At 54.0% G+C, this 17,485-nt stretch overlaps 2 protein-coding genes across 2 annotated transcripts in view; one reads left to right on the forward strand and one right to left on the reverse strand.

Annotated features, from left to right (window-relative positions):
• Positions 1–11,802, forward strand: part of LOC113202249 (uncharacterized) — a gene marked incomplete at its 5' end in the record, with an annotated part of 18,834 nt that extends 7,032 nt beyond the window's left edge. The window contains 23 exon segments of the mRNA XM_052271226.1: positions 2,186–2,510; positions 2,950–3,063; positions 3,216–3,464; positions 3,613–3,732; positions 4,026–4,162; positions 4,255–4,483; positions 4,638–4,715; positions 4,933–5,161; positions 5,347–5,501; positions 5,651–5,739; positions 5,900–6,011; positions 6,093–6,341; positions 7,173–7,302; positions 7,381–7,487; positions 7,607–7,885; positions 7,974–8,216; positions 8,295–8,555; positions 8,737–8,900; positions 8,973–9,234; positions 9,501–9,854; positions 9,991–10,095; positions 10,274–10,429; positions 10,512–11,802. Of these exon segments, the coding sequence (XP_052127186.1) occupies positions 2,186–2,510; positions 2,950–3,063; positions 3,216–3,464; positions 3,613–3,732; positions 4,026–4,162; positions 4,255–4,483; positions 4,638–4,715; positions 4,933–5,161; positions 5,347–5,501; positions 5,651–5,739; positions 5,900–6,011; positions 6,093–6,341; positions 7,173–7,302; positions 7,381–7,487; positions 7,607–7,885; positions 7,974–8,216; positions 8,295–8,555; positions 8,737–8,900; positions 8,973–9,234; positions 9,501–9,854; positions 9,991–10,095; positions 10,274–10,429; positions 10,512–10,883 (4,519 nt within the window).
• Positions 11,711–15,506, reverse strand: LOC113202250 (trypsin-like). The gene is made up of 6 exons (XM_026416382.2): positions 15,339–15,506; positions 14,061–14,125; positions 13,640–13,776; positions 13,051–13,312; positions 12,586–12,741; positions 11,711–12,265 (listed from the first exon to the last, which is right to left on the reverse strand). The coding sequence occupies exons 1-6, from the start codon at positions 15,376–15,378 to the stop codon at positions 12,020–12,022; spliced, it is 906 nt and encodes a 301-aa protein (XP_026272167.2). The 5' UTR covers positions 15,379–15,506; the 3' UTR covers positions 11,711–12,019.
• Between the last annotated feature and the right edge of the window lie 1,979 nt (positions 15,507–17,485).

Below are 17,485 nucleotides of genomic sequence, written 5' to 3' on the forward strand. Positions count from 1 at the left end.
CTCTCCCTCCCTCCCTCCCGTTCCTTCCCCCCACTCTGCGCTTTGTCGGTGTGGACCTGTTCTGAAGCCCTTTTTCTTGCCCGTTATTGAGCTGGAATGACGTGGGCAGGAGAATGAAATGAATTATTTCCAGTGAACGGCGTATAAAAATCAACCAAATGAGTTAATATGACATAAAATATTACCTTTTTGTAAAGCCTTTTCTTGGAAGAAACATAATTCCAACAGCGTTCAGTACTCATTTAAAAAAGAAAATAAACTTTGCCCTAGATTACTTCAACTTAACCGGTACTTTTCGCAGTGTGACTTTTTGATGCATAATAACCGTTATGTAACGTTACCCGAAAAATGTACGAGCACCTTTCCTTCACCTGTTTTTAAAAAGAGACTTTTTCCTTAAATTTCTTGCAATTCACAGTTAATTCATTTTTATTTTTACTATTTTTGACCTCACACTGATTTTTAAAAACGTTTTGTACGTAGTTTTGTTGGTTGAGCCCGCCGCTGTCTTTGCTTGGACTCGGCAGGTTCGCTGTGTAACTCTGCCCTAGGGTCGTGCACTCCCCGGAGTACCCCCCAGGGGGGTACCCCCGCGGGCACACCCCAGGGGACGCCTCAGGGCACCCCGAAGTCGCCACGTAGGCCCTTCACTCTGGGGCGCAAGCCGCCAAGCACCTCCACCACCAACAACTCCACACCTACTGCCCTCCTCAGGTAGCGCATGTCAAGGCAACAAGCTGGCTGCAATACGCTCTTTTGCTAATGAATGCAGAGCCTTGGAAAAATAATCGTACTGACGAGCAAATGTTCACGCCAGGACCAGTTGCTTGGTGCCTGTACTTGTTGTTTGGCAATGTTTTGGCGGTTTGTTTGCGAAGCGCTTTGCGTTGCTCGTGACGCTCCTCCCGGCGCTGCATGGGCCGTGGGCCTCGGGAGCGCCCGCCCGGGGCTGCCCAGTCTGGGTCAAAAAACGTCCCGGTGTTATTGCGTACTTGTCACTGTGGAGTTACAATCAACGTTTAGATTTGTAGTATCACCAAGTAAAACAATAGGCTGTTAAAAGTTAGTGTCCATGATGTACTTTAATGTGCTATAAATATATATGCAGCATGCTTGACGACTAGCAGCTCATATAAGGAAAGGCGTGGTCTGTGCTTTGCTAGAACCTACCGCAATGCACTTTTGCATAGAGTAAAACGGCTTATTTTGCTTTGCAATATTCGACACGCGAGAAGTAGGACCTAAGTCCGAACCACATTGTGCTGTAAATCTAACAGCTTGCGTTTGGCCTGCGTAGCGCGTTGTGTGGTATGGTCAGGCTTGCCGCTGTGCCGACACTGTAAACGGAGGAATGATGGATGTTATCCGCATACGGATAACGCAGGTTATTACCACGTTTTGTGGAATATTCCTTAAACGAGTTCTTCAATTTCATTTTTGCTTGGACCATCGTGTTCCTTGTAAAAATGCGATTCGAACAAATATGAATATGATGGCGTAGTTTGCTAACTCGTGCAAGTAAACAAGTATATATACTTTTTCGACCATTTCTGGCCATTTTCACACAGTTTTAGGAGCAGCACGGATAATAAGTATCTTGTTTTTTCAGTGTTCTAGTAGCTCGTTTGTTTGGTTTCCAGTCTGCGCTTTCTTTGTGCTCACATTTCTTGGCAGCAGCTATCTGAAAACAATGTTGGATGTAAAGTATGTAGTTTGTTTTATAACAACATCTCTTGTTCTACGTGTCTTAGCTAGAAATACAAGCGCAGATCCTTTTTCATCGCCAATCACGTGAATCACGATAAGTGGCCTGGATCATTTTTAACATCATCAAAGTCCCTTCAAGTAAATTTCCACTTTAAACTCTTTGTTCAAGGTTTTGTAAATGCCTCACCCAGGAAAATATGTGTTCTCAATATTTGTGATGTTTTCTATGCCCTGCTTGTGGGGGCTATCAAATGATATTACTTGTCATAAATCGACATATATTTTTGAAACAAGCGCAATGGTATCGAAAACGAACCGACGACCCTTCCAAATTAAATGCAAGTTTTCAGCCTCTGCTACCGCAAATATTCGCTCATTTTGAGAGTTTTAATTTCGGCGCATCAGGCATACAGAGTGTAATGTCATTATTTGAGTGGATGAGCCACCCCCGCTCACCGCAGCCCGGCTCTGCCCGCAGCCATGTCAACCGCACGACGAGCTACCAGGACCCGCGCTCCTGCCGGCCGTGGCGCGGCGCGGAGGAGGCGCCGGCGCCGCGCACCGTGCGCCTGCTGCGCCACCCGGACCAGGGCTTCGGCTTCGTGGCGGGCAGCGAGCGGCCCGTGATCGTGCGCTTCGTGACGGAGGGCGGGCCGAGCGAGGGCCAGCTGCAGCCCGGCGACCAGGTGCTGCGCGTCAACGGCGAGGACGTCAAGGACGCGCCCCGGGACCGCGTCATCCAGCTGGTGCGCGCCTGCGCCGCCACCGTCACCCTCGTCGTCTGCCAGCCGCCGCTCGACAACGTGAGTACACGCTGTCCGTTCCTGTATTGACTTCGGTCTTTTGTGAACGTAACTGACTTTTCTCAAGCTTGTTTTGAGAACAGTACACCTAAAATTTTCTGAACAGGGACATCTTTTATTTTTGGGTGTAGCAAGCTTCTCTCCATATATGTGTTTGTGCCATTGAATCCGCATGAAGTGGCTTAATTAGGTTACAAGGTTTAAACATCCCTCCAAGCATCCTCTTTTATTCGATAAAGAAAGCCATCAAGTGATTCGAGAGTATTCGCACAAGAGAAACGACAATTCCCTGTACACTCTTTTCGCCCCACCCCCTCTCCCTCTGCTTCTCTGTTCTGCGCTTCTCTCTCACAAGAAGCTTTCAATAGTTTGAGGAGTTCCCCCCCAACCCCTACTCCCCCGCTGGCTGTCACTGATTTCTCCTCCTTATTCCTTTCAGTCGGCGCGGAAGTCGGCGCTCCTCTCTGCGGCCAAAAAGGCCAAGCTCCGCTCCAACCCTTCCCGGGTGCGGTTCGCCGAGGGCGTTGCTGTGAGCGGCGCCCCGCTGTTTCCGGTGCGTTTTTATCTCGTCCTTTTTATTTCTCTGAGGAAAGGCATTGGCGTAAATCGTTCCGCTGCCAAGTACTTGCACTGCTAAACAAATTCTTTTTGTTTTGTGTGTATTTTCTACTGTATTACTACAAACCTTTTCGTGTTCTCCCACAGCCCTCGGCGTTCGCGGGCGTGGACGCGGCGCTACCCTTCATGCCCAACGTGCTCAAGGTGTTCCTGGAGAACGGCCAGACCAAGAGCTTCAAGTACGACGCGAGCACGACCGTGCGGGACGTGGTCAGCTCGCTGCAGCAGAAGCTGTGCATCAAGGCCACGGACCACTTCGCGCTCACCGTCGAGCACGTCAAGAGCCTGCGCAGGAACAAGCTCACCCTCCTCGACCCGGACGAGCCGCTGTCCAAGGTACGGGGAAAATGACTAATGAATTAGAGAAATGGGACTTCGGCGTGTTTGTTCAACAGGATTGCGGGGCTGGGTGCCGCTAACAACAAAGCAGCTCCCAACACAAACACCCTCACTCTCCTGATGACCCTTCTGCTTCTCTCCTCAGATCGCGGCCCGGCCCGGGTCGCACAACCTCCGCTGCCTCTTCAGGGTGGCTTTCGTCCCCAAGGACGCCTGCCAGCTCGCTCAGAGGGACCTGACTGCCTTCGAGTACCTGTACCTACAAGTGAGTCGACGAAACCCCTTGCTGTTGTATTTTTTTTTTTTGGTGTGTTTGTGCCTGTATTTTTGCTGTGTGGTGCGTCAAGCCGCGTCTCTGCAGCGCTAATTATTGCACGCTCGAAAAGTTTCCGCGGGGCTTTTTAATACTTGTCACAATAATCCCCGACGTGCCGAGCGCTGCCTGTCGGAGGGGCGGGGGCTTCGGCGGCGCCGTGGAGGACAACTACATCGCTGACGTGAAGAGAACAGTTCTGGGGCTGTAGAGGTGTTCTAACAGTGCGTGTTTGTGTTCACCAGTGCTGCAACGACGTGGTGCAGGAGCGCTACGCGCCCGAGCTCAAGTACGACATCGCCCTCCGCCTCGCCGCCCTGCACATCCACCAGCACGCCGTGTCCAACAACATGGCCGGCAAGGTCACCGTCAAGATGATCGAGTAAGTGCCTTGCTCCAGCAGTGAAAGGTGTCGCCGAACAGGGGTTCTTGCCCAGTATCGCGGTAACAACCCGGTTTCTCCTCGTTATCCAGGCGCGAGTTTGGCCTGGAGCGCTTCGTGCCCGTGTCTCTGATGGAGACCATGAAGCGCAAAGAGCTGAGGAAGATCATTGGCCACTTCCTCAAGATGAACCAGAACATGACCACGGCGTCGGGCATCGGCCACAAAAGCTTGACGTCGCTGCAGGCCAAGCTGTACTACCTCAACATCATCTCCCAGCTGCCTTCGTACGGCGCCAAGTGCTTCAGCACCAACATCAGGGTGCGTATTGGAGTGATGTACCCCACTATGTCCAGCTGTACAATACTCAACATTGACCAGCACCCACATGCAGTGCACATCGAATAACTATTTAGTGATGTTTGTCTAGCTTGAACACATGCTAACAGAGCGTACCGTTTGATATATTTTCCAGGACTCAAATATGGAGACCGTGATTCTAGTCAGCCCCAAATTTGGAATTAGTCAAATCGTCGGCATGAGAAATAGTCTGGTGAGTCGTCTTGAAGTCAACAATACAATAATTGGACGCAGCAGTAAAACTTGGCGTACCGCTGAGTGAGCCATGGCGCCTGCGGGGCGCGGGGTAGGCAACCCACGGCGCGCGGCGCCTCGGAGGGAGTGCCTACCCTGGACCTCGCAGGCACCCGGCCCGCCCCGGCCCGCCCTGGCCCGCAGCCACACTCTAATGACGCGCGTCCCGCCCGCAGCCCGTGCCGCTCGCCGAGGTGGAGCACATGTCGGAGGTGGCCGTGACGCGCGAGGACGAGATCTCCCGCTGCGTGCGCATCCGCATCCCGACGCTGGCCGACAAGGAGCTGGTCCTCAGCATGGAGGACCGCGACGCGGAGGAGCTGGTGCTCGTCCTCAAGGGCTACTTCCGCCTGCTGACGGGACAGAGCCTGACCGTGGTGCAGGAGCGGGAGCTGCAGCCCGCGGGTAAGGCGACACTCCGCGACACTCACTTGTGACTCAAAACCGCCTTTACCGGGACCAGCTTTCCGAATGTTATCCGGAGGCATTCTCGTGTAGAACTTGAATGCCTTTTGAGTGAAACCTATGAAATTTGATGTAATTCTCATAAGTTTGGCGGTACGTTAAGAAGCGCGTCGTGTTTCCTGCAGCCCCGCCGTACCGCGGCCAGCACGCCGTGATGTCGGCACCGTGGAGCTACGCCACCGTCCAGGACGGCGAGAAGATTCAGTTCGCCAACTTCTCGATGCCCCCCACCTACATGACGGCGGACGCGGCTCCCGGGCTCCCGGACGCCTCACATTATGTAAGGAAGGAGCCGAGGAATTTACAGCAGGACTCCTGTGCCTCTTTTCCTTCGGCTGCTGTGTCATTAAATTATTAATGTTTAAAAACAACTGAGGTGGCTATGAACGTTTCCCGAAAACCTCACGTCGTTCTGATTTTTCAATGCAGATTACGGCGAATGGACACCACCCCGCCAAGTCGGTGACGTTCGCCCCTCACGCCAACGTGTACCAGGTCGACGACAATATGAACACCATGTAAGTAGCGCGTGCTCTCAACCCATTGGTCACCTACAATCAGTTTCAGAAGTCTTTAACAGCCCAGTTATTTTACACCATTCGAAAGTTACTGACCTCCGACCTGTTCGTTTTGGCTCGGTCTTTGGCGACTTTTTAATCCCGTCACCTTGTCTAGCAGGCTGGGGAAGCTGCAGCACCCGCCGCCCCAGGACGACTCCGGCTTCGACCTCCAGAGCGTCGTGTCCATGGACAACGGCGACGTGGACATCGTGGAGGCGCGCAACGAGGAGGCAAGTTGGCTGCCGAGTGGCGGAGCTGCTGCGTGCGTGCGTGAGTGCAGGCCGTCACCCTCGCCAGTACTCGTGTTGCAGGTGCTGCGGCGCGTGCAGGAGATGCAGGAGCTGGTGCAGAGCTCCGAGGAGTACCTGACGCTGCAGGCGCCGCGCCAGGCAGTCGACCCCGCGGCCCCGGCCGCGGCCCCGCACCTGCTCGTCAGCCACGCGCGCGACGGCAGCGTAAGCGACTCAGACTGTTCCCTCCCGGTAGACTCGGACGCGCCGCCGCCAGGCCAGCTCAAGCACAGCGACTCGCTGCTCCTGCTCACCCAGGCCGTCTCCCAGGTTGGCCCGCACCGTCACCGCGCTCGCCGGCGCCAGCACGCGCTTGTACAGGGTGCATGGCGGTGCATGGCTCTGTGGCGACGACTTTTGAATGCGCCTGCGTTTGGCAGCTGTCTATGGCCTCTGTGCATGTTGAACGCGTCCATGACGTTGATTTTCTCTCGTCTGAATGGTTTGTGGGGTTGCCTGTGGAAAGGATGACCACACGCTGGCTGGTTAGCTGAAGCTACCCCCCTCCTTGCTCTTGCCTCTTGCCTTGCAGATGCTCATACAACCATCTCAAGCTTGTTCTGCCCACCCCTAGTCCCACTTATCCCTACTAACCAACCACTCTTAGCCTACGCGTTGCGGCAGCTTGCGACAGCCTGTGCCTGCTTTTTGCTCTAGCGACGTTGAGCTGGCGACGTCTCTTTTTCTGTGAATCTAACAACCATCACCGAGCTAACAACGCACTGCTAAGGGCATGGTAAACTAACTAACTGACTGCCATGACCTGGCATTTTTTGTCAAATCATTAACATACTGGAAATAAATGATCTTGAAGGATGGACGATGGACGCTTAGCCACACTGCTGTCTGTCGGTTCTATGAAGTTTTAGAATGCGTGCGTTCTTCTCAGCTTGTACGCGTCTTCGAATCCAGTTAGATAGCCTGTCGCAATGCTCTCATCATGTTTATAAGCTGCGATGCCTCCCCGCTCCCCTTACAAAATAATCCCCAAAACTAGCCGCTGCGCCCGGGACGGGCCCGGACGCAGGGGATCGACGCCTTACCCCTTAGTTAGCCGACCACGACCACGGCCCTGACACCGGTCTGGTGAATGACTTGCAGGGGCAGAAGCTGGCCGACCAGGACAGCCTCTCGGCGGCCATCGCGCACATCGACCTGGGCGAGGAGATCTCCGAGTCGGACACGGACTCCATGAGCACGCCGGCCGAGAGCCCCTCGCACCGTGCCGCAGGTAGGAGCGCCAGCGCGACAGGTGGGCGAGCAGCCGTCAGACTGTCAGCAGCGAGTAACGTTCCCACTGCGTCTCCAGACGACGGGGACACCCGGCGGCACTCCATGCTGCGACCGAGCGACTCCAGCTTCGGCCTGCACAGCCCGGACACGGACAACCTGAGGCCGGGTAGCCAGCACTTCCAGGTAGGTGGGAGGGTATGGGCGCGGGTGGGGAGATAGCGATCACCAGGCGGGTCGAGTTCTCGCGGGCCACCTCAAGCGACCCTACATGTGGCTGATGCCTTGCGCCTGCCCTCCCGCAGGACCTGCTGAAGCGGATGCAGGCCGAGTCCGTCCTCCCGGAGGACACCTTCTGCCTGGACCCGGACATCATCGACCTCACGCTGATCCCGCCGCCCGTCACGCCGGATGAGGACGGCGGCGTGCTCGGCGAGGACGGCGCCCCGCTGTTGCCGGCGCTGCCGTCCTCGCCCCTGAGCGTGCCGCCGACGCCGTTCGCCGACCAAACGCCGCTGGAGGTGCAGCTGCACAGCCTGGAGCGGATGCTGAACCAGACCGAGCCCGAGGAGGCGCCCGTGGAGGTGGGTCTAGTGTTCATTCCTCAACATCTCTGGTTGATTGTGAGCTTGTTAAAAGACGGGGATATTCACTCGACTACTGGTCTTTCAGGCGCTCCTGGACGCAGGGCTCTCACTGGACCTGGAGGCGTTCCTGCGCTCTGTCATGGTGCATCCACCGCCACGGGCAGCGCCGCCGCCGCCGCAGCCGTCCAGCTGCAGCAGCAGCAGTAGCAGCAGCAGTAGTAGTAGCAGCAGCGGCAGCAACAACAGCAGTAGCAGCGGCAACGCCACGGCCGTCGAGCTCACCCCGGAGGAGATCTCGTCCTTCATCATACCCCCACCGCCGTCCACTGTAAGACAGATCCAAAGATATAAATTTGATGTCTTTTATTTAAAATTCTTTTTCAATAAAACGCGTTTCTGTCTGCAGCCCGTCGCCGCCGTGCTCTCGTGCCAGAAGGCCGGCTTCGGGGAGCAGGACGGCGGTGCCGCAGTGCTCGCCGCGCCCCACGGCAACGGCACCATCGGCACGCCGGAGGAGCTGCGCCGCGTCCCCAGGACGTATCACTGCTCTCCGCTGCCGCCCCCCAGGGTGTCCGTCGACAGCGCCGTGTCCCTTAGCAGCTTCATCGGGGACGCCTCCGCGCCGTCCTCAGCCGCGCCCGAGGAGCCGACGTACGGTAACACCACGGTAAGGGCCACACCGACCCCAGCGGTCGCTCGCATTCAAATATCGCAAAGCGCCAAGTAAAAATCGACAGCTGGGTCCGTGCCTCACACTTATGGAGCTCATCGCTTATCTGGGTGTTTCCCGCATCTTACGAGCCACCTACCATAAGAGCCAGAATGAAAAGCGAGTCGGTTGTGTGCAGGCCGACGGCAGCTCGTCCCGCGGCTCCGTGGACTCCAGCGCACCGCTCCCTCACCCGCCGGCCGCCAAGCCCCAGGCCGAGGTGGCGCCCAAGAAGAGAGTCATCGAGTACGCCACCCTGGAGAAGAAGTCCAGCCCGTTCACGAGCTGCTGCGGGGGGTACAGGTGGGTGTCCTTGCTTGTCGTGAGTGAGGGTTTGCGTCGGTGAGGCGCTAAGCGAGCTCGTCTTGGGTGCAGGGACAGCCCGGACAAGACGCCTTCGCCTCTCGGAGGCCCCGAGCCTACCCCGCTGGCCGCGCCACCCACCCCGCCCAGGACGCCGTCGCACGTGGCACCAGAGCGGCCGCCCAAAAGCAGCAGCCTCCTCGTCGGGCAGGTGCAGGTGGCGGCGCCCGTCCCGGACCTGCCCCCCAGGGTGGCCTGCGCCTACGCGTTGACGCCGCCGCAGGTCTGGTTGCCGCCCAAGCGCCCCGTCCATCACCAGGCGTCGCCCGTGCATGTAAGTAGGAGGAGGTGACCCCACGAGCGAGAGGACGGCGGGGCGCCCGTAGCAGGGTAGGCCACGGTCTCCACACAGCTGCTTGGCGGGTTGGCCTACCCACTCCCTTGCAGGCGCTATGGTGGGTGGCCAACCCGTTTCCGTCAGAATTATGCACTTTGCTCGGAAAGACATTGGGGCGGTGGCCAAGCCAAAGTCACCCATCGTTTACTCGGGGAACCATAGGAAGATGTGATGTAGACACCGCGGCGCCATCGGTTTTGCAGGGCACCATACGCCGGGTGGCGCAGGTGACGCCGCTCCCCGCCGCGGCCAGCAGGTCCAGGACGAACAGCGCGGCGCGGGAGCTGGAGGCGAACCACCTCAACTCGAACGGCGTCAACGGCGGCGTCAACGGCGGCGTCAACGGCGGCACCAACGGCTCGGCGTACCGCATCGGCAACGGGCGCGTGGGCGGCGGCGGCGGTCTGCCGTCAGGGAAGGCCAACCTTTCCGGCAGCCCCAGCGCCGTCAGGGTGCCGGGGACTCCGCCGCTCAAGCCAAGAAACCCGCATCACTTCAACACCCTCCCCGCCAAGCCCAGGGTGCAACAGCTGTCCGTGTACGACGCGCCTCCGGAGGTGAGGGAAGGGTCCAGGACTCGCCATGTGCACTGAAAATAGTTTCGCTTGAAACTCCCAGATGTTTTCGAAAATTTCCCACTGTTATGTGGTGCATGTACAGCAGCATCTTGAGTGTGGCTTGTACTTTTCACAGGTGTGGACTGCTCCTCAGGGGGAGGTGAACGGCCACGGTCATGTCAACGGGCACGGCGGGCAGAACAAGCCCCAGCATGGCAGCGCTCCCTACTGCAACGGCCAGGTACCTACACACTTCACAATTTAACGCTTGGAGGAAATGTATAAGTAGAAAGTACAAGTAATCATTTGTTGTTCCCAAGAAGGACTTCAGTTGTTTCTATTTGTGTGTCAAAGATACAAATCTGTAAAATCTCCAAAATGCAGACACATTTAAATAGTTGAGCGCCCTATTGTCCCAGACCAATGGCGCGCCGATGTGGACCAAGCGGACGCTGCTGGCCAAGACGGAGGTGGCGCTGGGCGGGCTGCTGGAGCAGCTGGACCAGGTGGCGGACCAGTGCAGCCTGCACCAGCAGGCGGGCGGCGGCCCGCTCATGAACGAGGACAAGTTCCAGGTGAGCGGCCTCCCAGCCCTCTAGACCCGCCCCGTGTCAGTGCATTGGGTAAAGCAGCCCCTGTTCCTGGTGGGCCCCGCAGGTCGCGCGCGAGAGCCTGAGCGTCGAGGCGCGGCAGCTCGTGACCGCCTCCAAGCAGCTCGTGCGGAGCATCACGGACGACTGCCCGCCGCAGCTGCAGCAGGTGCAGGACGGCGAGGACGGCGGCGACCTGCCCGCGCACCTGTCGGCGTGCCTCACGCTGCTGCGCCGCCTGACGCACCTGGCCGCCGACCTGGCCGCGCACACGAGCTGCCCGCTGCAGACGCGCAACCTCGTGCTCAAGGTGCGCCACGTGGCGCAGGCCTTCCGCGCCACCATCCAGGACGACGACGCCCTGCTGCCGCAGCGGGCCGAGAACCTGGCCGCGGTGCTGGCCGCCCTGCTGCGCGCGCTCAGGGTCTTCTCGCCGTGAGGGTGTGCCGTCCTCAACGTCACCACCCCGAGCCGCGTTGTAAACCCGCAGCAAGATGGACACGACAGCCGTGTGATGTCCGTGTTGCTGGGACAGTAGACTTTACATCTCTTCCCCTTCTCTCGCCACCATATCTTTTCGAGCTCAGAAATGAACGTACCCGCACCCGCGAGTTGTTTGTTATGTGCATCATATCAATTAAACAATCAAAAAAATTCACATCGACAAATAAATGTTTGACTTCTTAGAAGTTTGAAGAAGTTTAGTTCCAACGTACGGGAGGTACGTATTTTGACAGCAAATCGTCGGTTTGAATTTTGTCTGAATTCATCAGGAAACCTTCGCGATCCGCTCCAATGGCTGTTACCACTGAATTGAAACTAATTCATCATTCTATTGCTATCGAGGAATTCTATTCTTACATGCCAAATATATTTATTAACGATAGACTTAAGCCGTATCAGTTGAAATCTGTTAACGATCTAGCATAACGTAGGGCACTGTGACTGTGAACGCTGTATGATATAGGATCATGTCTGATTGGGAAAGAACCGTGCCTCCGAATCATCACGAGCCCTTTACACGTGATGGTAGGAAGGTGTTTGCATGTCTCAGACATAATTTGTGATAAGTAATGGTAATATGAAATGCAGATTTCTAATTGCTAATTAGAGTAGAAAATACTGTTACATTCTTTCCAAAGGATTTTTGTTGCATCAATGTGTCTTTGAATGTTGTGAGATGAATGGATGTGTGACCTGATTTTAATGTCTTCTTTAAACCCCTTTTTTTACTAGTCATTCGCACGTTTTTTCACGAGCGCAGAATCCCATATTTTGTTTTTAATCCGTTGTGTTTTGTACATTATTAGTTATAAATAATTTACCGTGGTTGTTAATAAAAATCTTTTGCCACCATCCTTCATCGTTTTGTTATTTGCCGATGGTTTGAGAAGCGGAGGCGGAGACCCATCCACTAGTTTCGGACACGATCACGTGAGTTCCGGTGTCTTGCATCGATATACTTCCGCTGGTCGTGACGAGCAGTGGGCCCTACGCCTGGTTTTGGCCCGGGGGTAGCGCCCGCCGCGGCCCGCCGGCCCCCTAGCGGCTCCGCGCGCGCGGAGTGGCGCCGCGCTACTGCTGCGGGCGGCGCTGAGGATGCCAGAGGTGCCGGGCGCCCACCACAGACGGGACTGGAGTTGAGGTCGGCTCGGGCTGCTTGCCGTTGGCGTTGCTTTTGATCCACTGCTGCATGTCGGCCGTGAGCAGGCTGGTGAACACGGTGGGCTGGCCCAGCACGCCGCACTCTCCCTCCAGCTGGGGGCTGGCCACGCCCACCAGCTCGCCGCGCCAGTTGACCAATGGGGCGCCTTGGTCGCCCTGCGGCACAAGTACCGGTAACAGATCAGTTCCTTTATTTCGAGAACTCACTGGTGAAAAGTGAAAAGGGAGTGAAGTCCACTGTGGACCTACGCCCTTTTCACTTTCCACCAGTGAATTATTGCAAGCATTTCTGCTTGGAAACGAAAGAGGTTACTTTTTCTGCATTTGCTTTTGTCAGTTTCACGACGTAAAACTTTGTGGTTTGGCACTGTTAACTGCTATAGTCCGTGCAGAACGTTCTTGCAGTGCAGAGTGTCCCAAAACGCTTGGCCCGCTCTGTCCGCCGTGCTCGTGGGTCGCTGGGGTGCCGAGCTCACCTGGCCACACGCGTCCTTCGCCAGCCCGCCGGCGCACGCGCGCACGGTGGTCGTCCCGTAGAAGCCCCAGATGTCCCCGCAGATCTCCTGGTTCACAAAGGGCAGCGCCGCGGCCTGCAGCTGGCGCACCTCGCCGTCGGCCAGCACCTCGCCTTCCTGTGGTGGACGGCCGTGTTCGAACCAGTTAGCAACAAGCAAAACGGACGAGAAGTGATATGAAAATAAAAATCAGCTAAATAAATAGTATGTGAGCAGTGTGTGGTTCATTCATTATCATGTCACCAGTACGACGCGAAGGGGAATTCAATCGCAGCCATTCAGGATTGATGTAAACAATACTTACTGCTCTGTTTCCTTCATGAAGCTAATTTGCATGTCATGGACATGGCCACTCGGAGTTGGGAGGAAACCCTGCAGTTCAGGCAGTAGTGTAGTACCTCTCCGCAGATACGGTTAAGCGCTCACCGTCAAGTTGCCGTAGCCGGTGAGCACCAGCCTCTCGCCGGGGACCAGGGTCCTGCTGGGGTCGGCCAGGGGCACGGGGCGCGTCTCGGGTCGCGTCGGCACCTGCTCGCCGAGGTACAGGAGCAGGACGTCGCCGTCGATGGTCCAGGAGTGCTGGTACGCCGGGTGCAGCAGGTAGTCGACCACCTTGTAGCTGGCGCCACCCGCGTCCCGCCGCTGGGCGCCGACGCGCACCACGAGCTGCTTCAGGTCCACGGTCTTCCTATGCACCCAGAAAAATCGTTTCTTGTTTCAAGTAAATTTTTCCTTGTTTCAAGTGTAGGCTGGCACAAGATCAAATTTACTCTTGAAACATGCTTAAATTTTCTTTCGAATAAGAGAAAAATCTTATTTCAAATACAAAATTGACTTGTTTCAATGGTGAATTTCATCTTGTGTCAGCTTGCACTTGAATCAAGAAACTATTTTTCTGGGTGTGCGGCAAAGCTGCCAGTGAGGGAGGGAGGCAGGCGTGCGATCGATACTCGACAAAACTCCCATTCTCTGACCGCGACGATGAGCGTGCACTCTCTGGCTGGCCGGCGCTTACTTGTCGTCCACGAGGCTGCTGCCGGAGGTGATGACGGTCTTGTCCGTGATCAGCGCCCCGCTGCTGGTCGAGACGGTCACGTGGGATGGGTCGTCGTCCTCGGCCGAGGCCGGCTTCGTGTAATAGTCAATGGCGACCTGCAGGTAGTTGAAGCATCATCCAATTTATTGCGATTCAAATAACTTCTAGCTTATTCGCAAGAGACGTAAAAGTTCGTCGCACAATAATTGGACAGATGCCTTTTGCGCAAAAATGTGATGATTCTGGATTTGTTGCCAAGTGCTCATTGCTCGCAAATAATTGTGACGACTCCAAGTATCGCACAAATAACAAACGATCGTCACAACATAATCGTGTTGAAAGCGTGGAAATATTGATTTTCTGTTGGATTTTCAGTTTTTTAAATTAGAAATAGCTGTACCTGGTATGGGTGATCCTCTATTTTGACGACTGAACCCGCCGTGATGGCATCCCCTTGGCGTATCCCTGAAACAAAACCGAAGGTTAAGTCACTTTTCTGAGCAGAAAAGTCTGTGCTCAAAATATGGGCGCTTGTCTGTTGGTTGCGTGAAGCTGTGAAACTTATTTGGAATCTGTGTACGAGGTATGGTTACTCTGAATTTAACTTGAACTGACCGTTGAATAAAAAGATTCACATCGCGTTACAGCTACAAGAAACAAGTTTTCTGTTTCTGAATAAATAAACAAGAGGGGAAGAGAGTTAATAACACGTTAAGCCTCAGGGGTGGCAGGTAGGCGTGTACCATTGTGACTGTGACGACTGTGGCCATATGCGGTTCATTTGGGGCTCAACGTGATAAAAGGGGAGGCGGATTCCCAATCATTGAGGGTGACTAGATAATCTGAATCCAAATCTCATAGGATCGACATAAGAGATAACGATTGTGACTCTACGACGCTGCAGCACCCATGAGCCCCACATTCCCTTGTCTCACATAGCATCACAAAGGTGATAAATCTTTAACGCTTTGAGAATAAATGCATTAAAACTTCCGAAGGTCCAAAAATTGTTGAAATGTGGACATCGTAACACAGTGTGCGCGAGGTAGCAAAAGTATGAATCCTATTTTACTTTTGCAACCCACCAACCATGATCTTATGCCATCTATATAACTCCAGGTGTAGACTACGATAATTAGCAACCTAACTCAACAAAATATTTTTATGACACCCAAAAAACGTAAAAATGTGTGCCAAAATGTCAGTCAACTTAACCATTTTGAAATGCATAGAGAAACACGGGACAGCCGTATCATTCACAGAAAAGTGTGTGACAAAGGAAAAGAGTGAAGAGTTTTTTACGAGTGCATGTTTTCAGGTTTAGTTAGAATCTCACGTTCCGTTCAGTTTACATTGGTGCAGTTAACCATGTGGCTGACAACCCACGCACTTTCGTAGTTATACTGTACGGCTTGCATGGGTGCAGGCGAGTGTGCCTATCCTCTCTGCCCACGGCTCTTTATGGCTCGTGCGAGTAGGCAACCCGCACGCACGCGCTCATGAGGTATAACTACGAAAGTTCTTGAGTCAGCCACCTAGCACAGTGAAAAAGGTCCCTTAAAGTTTTGTGATTTTAAGAACAGCCCTTTAAAACGCGATACAGTAGAACGTGTCGCCACTGCAATTTCGACGGAGTTTTACGGAATTAATTACTTGTAAAGGTTCTAATTGCTCTCACCCGCCAAGGCCAGGACGAAGCACAGAACCGCAGTCTTCATTTTGACGGTAGCAGTGCTGCTTGTGCCGACGCTTGCCGCATGCAGATCGGTGGGGCAGTGACGCTTTGGCCGACAGCGGCGCAGCGTATCGGATAAGGGCAATCCTGGTGGATTAACGGTCTCACACACGACTATTCTATGACTGCTTACAGCATGCACACCAAACTGGTTAGCGTCGTGCGTTCTATCGATAAAGCTTGTGATAACTAATTTGTGATTAATACTATGTTAACTGCTATACAGGATGGTCCACAGACCCCTTCCTTTATTTTGCTTATTCTGTAGCACATGCAGGCGTGCGGGCGGGCTTGCCTACCGTCGCTCACCACGGCCCCTTACGGCCCCGAGCGAGGATGCAACCAGCCCGCACGCCTGCATCCGGTACAGTATAAGCAAAAAAGGGGAGGGGTCTGTGGACCACCCTGTATAGGGTGGATGTTCAACTCGGTAGTTTGTGCACTTGTAAGCAGGGTTGGCATAGAGTATTAAATTTAATCTTAATTGAATTGAGTCAAATTCGGTCAAAAAATATTGCACTTATTCACGTCACACCACAGCGCCATGCGCGTCAGCCGATGCCCGGCCTAGCTCACGCTCAGGAAGCCGTCAAATGCGAATTTTGTAGTAGTGTTTTGTAGTCGCGGATTGTGTAAATAAAAGTCATACTTTCGTTGAAGAAAATGACATAAGATTTTGTGAATAAAATTTTAGCAACCGCATACTACCTAGAAGAACTTCCACAGTGTGGACATAACACGCATGCGTTCAATACCGTCCGAATCGTTCGAGAAAAATTGTTGTGGCTGTATTTCAACATTACGCGATCTCGTTGTACGCCGTCGTGTCAGTTTCCACGTTAGCAGAGTGCTGAGTCGTCCGTCGCGTGCCGTGCTGGCTGTTCTGCCGGCCGAGTCCTGGGGGAAAGAACAAGCAGAAGGTAGGCCTTGTCGTGTGTGGTCCTCCCAACAAGGTAGAATGCAGACGAATTCGTTAAGTTTCGCCAGGAAAAGTGTTTTCATTATTCATATGACAATACTTATCGAGGCTTTATCACATTCTGAGGTAAGAAAACTACCGATTTCGTTGAGTTGGAAAAATAAAGCTCTACATTGCCATATAAAGCACGGCACGCACTTGTCGAAACTCTTTCCAAAAATAATGGGATAACTTATAATTACTAATTTTTGTAATACTCTGACATCACACAATTTCTTCGATAAGAAGTTATCGCATTATTTTAGCAATTATTTTCCCCGTGTGCTTTTTATAATGATTTAGTTATTTGGGATGAAAAATGTTTATGCCGTTTAGCATAGGCAATGAATCGCGCAGCAAAAATTCGGTATCACACATCAAATTTCAGTGAGCTCTCCTTCAGTGAAGTACCACATTACCTGCACCACAAAAAAATATTTATTGTGGCAAGCACACCGATTTTTTTCCTTTTAATATAAGAAAAAACGTTAATGTGAAGTATTCCGCGATCACCAAAGTTTGTAAATGTAGTACTAAATTGATGGCGGGGACTGAGATAAACCTTTTCCGCTTTGGTCCGTATCATTTCGTCTTGGCCACTCCTCGCCTTCGTTTTGAGTCTAAAAGCTTAATTAATGGGCCTACACTTTTACCATGTTGTGTATTTCTGAAAACTTTAATTCTCATTTCTTTTTGAAATTGAAGATGTGTTGGTTTGCACATTAAAACGCTCCGTGTCGGAACTTTGGTCCTGCCTGCTGTGAGGCTGTAGTTCCCGCTTCCTAGCTATCTCTGCCCCCCCCCCCACCCCCCGCTCCTCGCCCCTTTCCCATATCGACTCTCTCCTGACCGGTTTTGAAACGCTCGAGCGGACCGGGTACGAGCGCCGCGACCTTTAAGGAACCGGGTACCCAAAGGCGGGGCTAGAGAGTCAGTGCCGATTTGTCACGCGCCAGATGCAACCACCAGGCGAGTGTTCTCTGTGCTAGCGTCGAGCCGGGGTGGTGGGGCGGGGCGGGAGCGGGGCGGGCCGAGCTCTGCTGGCCAAGCTCAATCCGCAGTCCAGTTTGGCGGACGGACGGATTCGCCGTTCCAACCAGCGGCCCGCCCGGTGCAGAGCTCCGCGCCACGA

This window comes from Frankliniella occidentalis, unplaced genomic scaffold, assembly GCF_000697945.3.
Source record: "Frankliniella occidentalis isolate FOCC.00 unplaced genomic scaffold, Focc_3.1 Scaffold155, whole genome shotgun sequence".
NCBI lineage: Eukaryota > Metazoa > Arthropoda > Insecta > Thysanoptera > Thripidae > Frankliniella > Frankliniella occidentalis.

Excerpts from the sequence above, each read along its gene's own strand:
- LOC113202250 (XM_026416382.2), bottom strand. The coding sequence starts at position 15,378 with ATGAAGACTGCGGTTCTGTGCTTCGTCCTGGCCTTGGCGG. Across the intron at positions 14,126-15,338 it reads CTTCGTCCTGGCCTTGGCGG|GGATACGCCAAGGGGATGCC; the intron begins GTGAGAGCAATT and ends GTTTTGTTTCAG. Across the intron at positions 13,313-13,639 it reads AGCAGCCTCGTGGACGACAA|GAAGACCGTGGACCTGAAGC; the intron begins GTAAGCGCCGGC and ends CTGGGTGCATAG.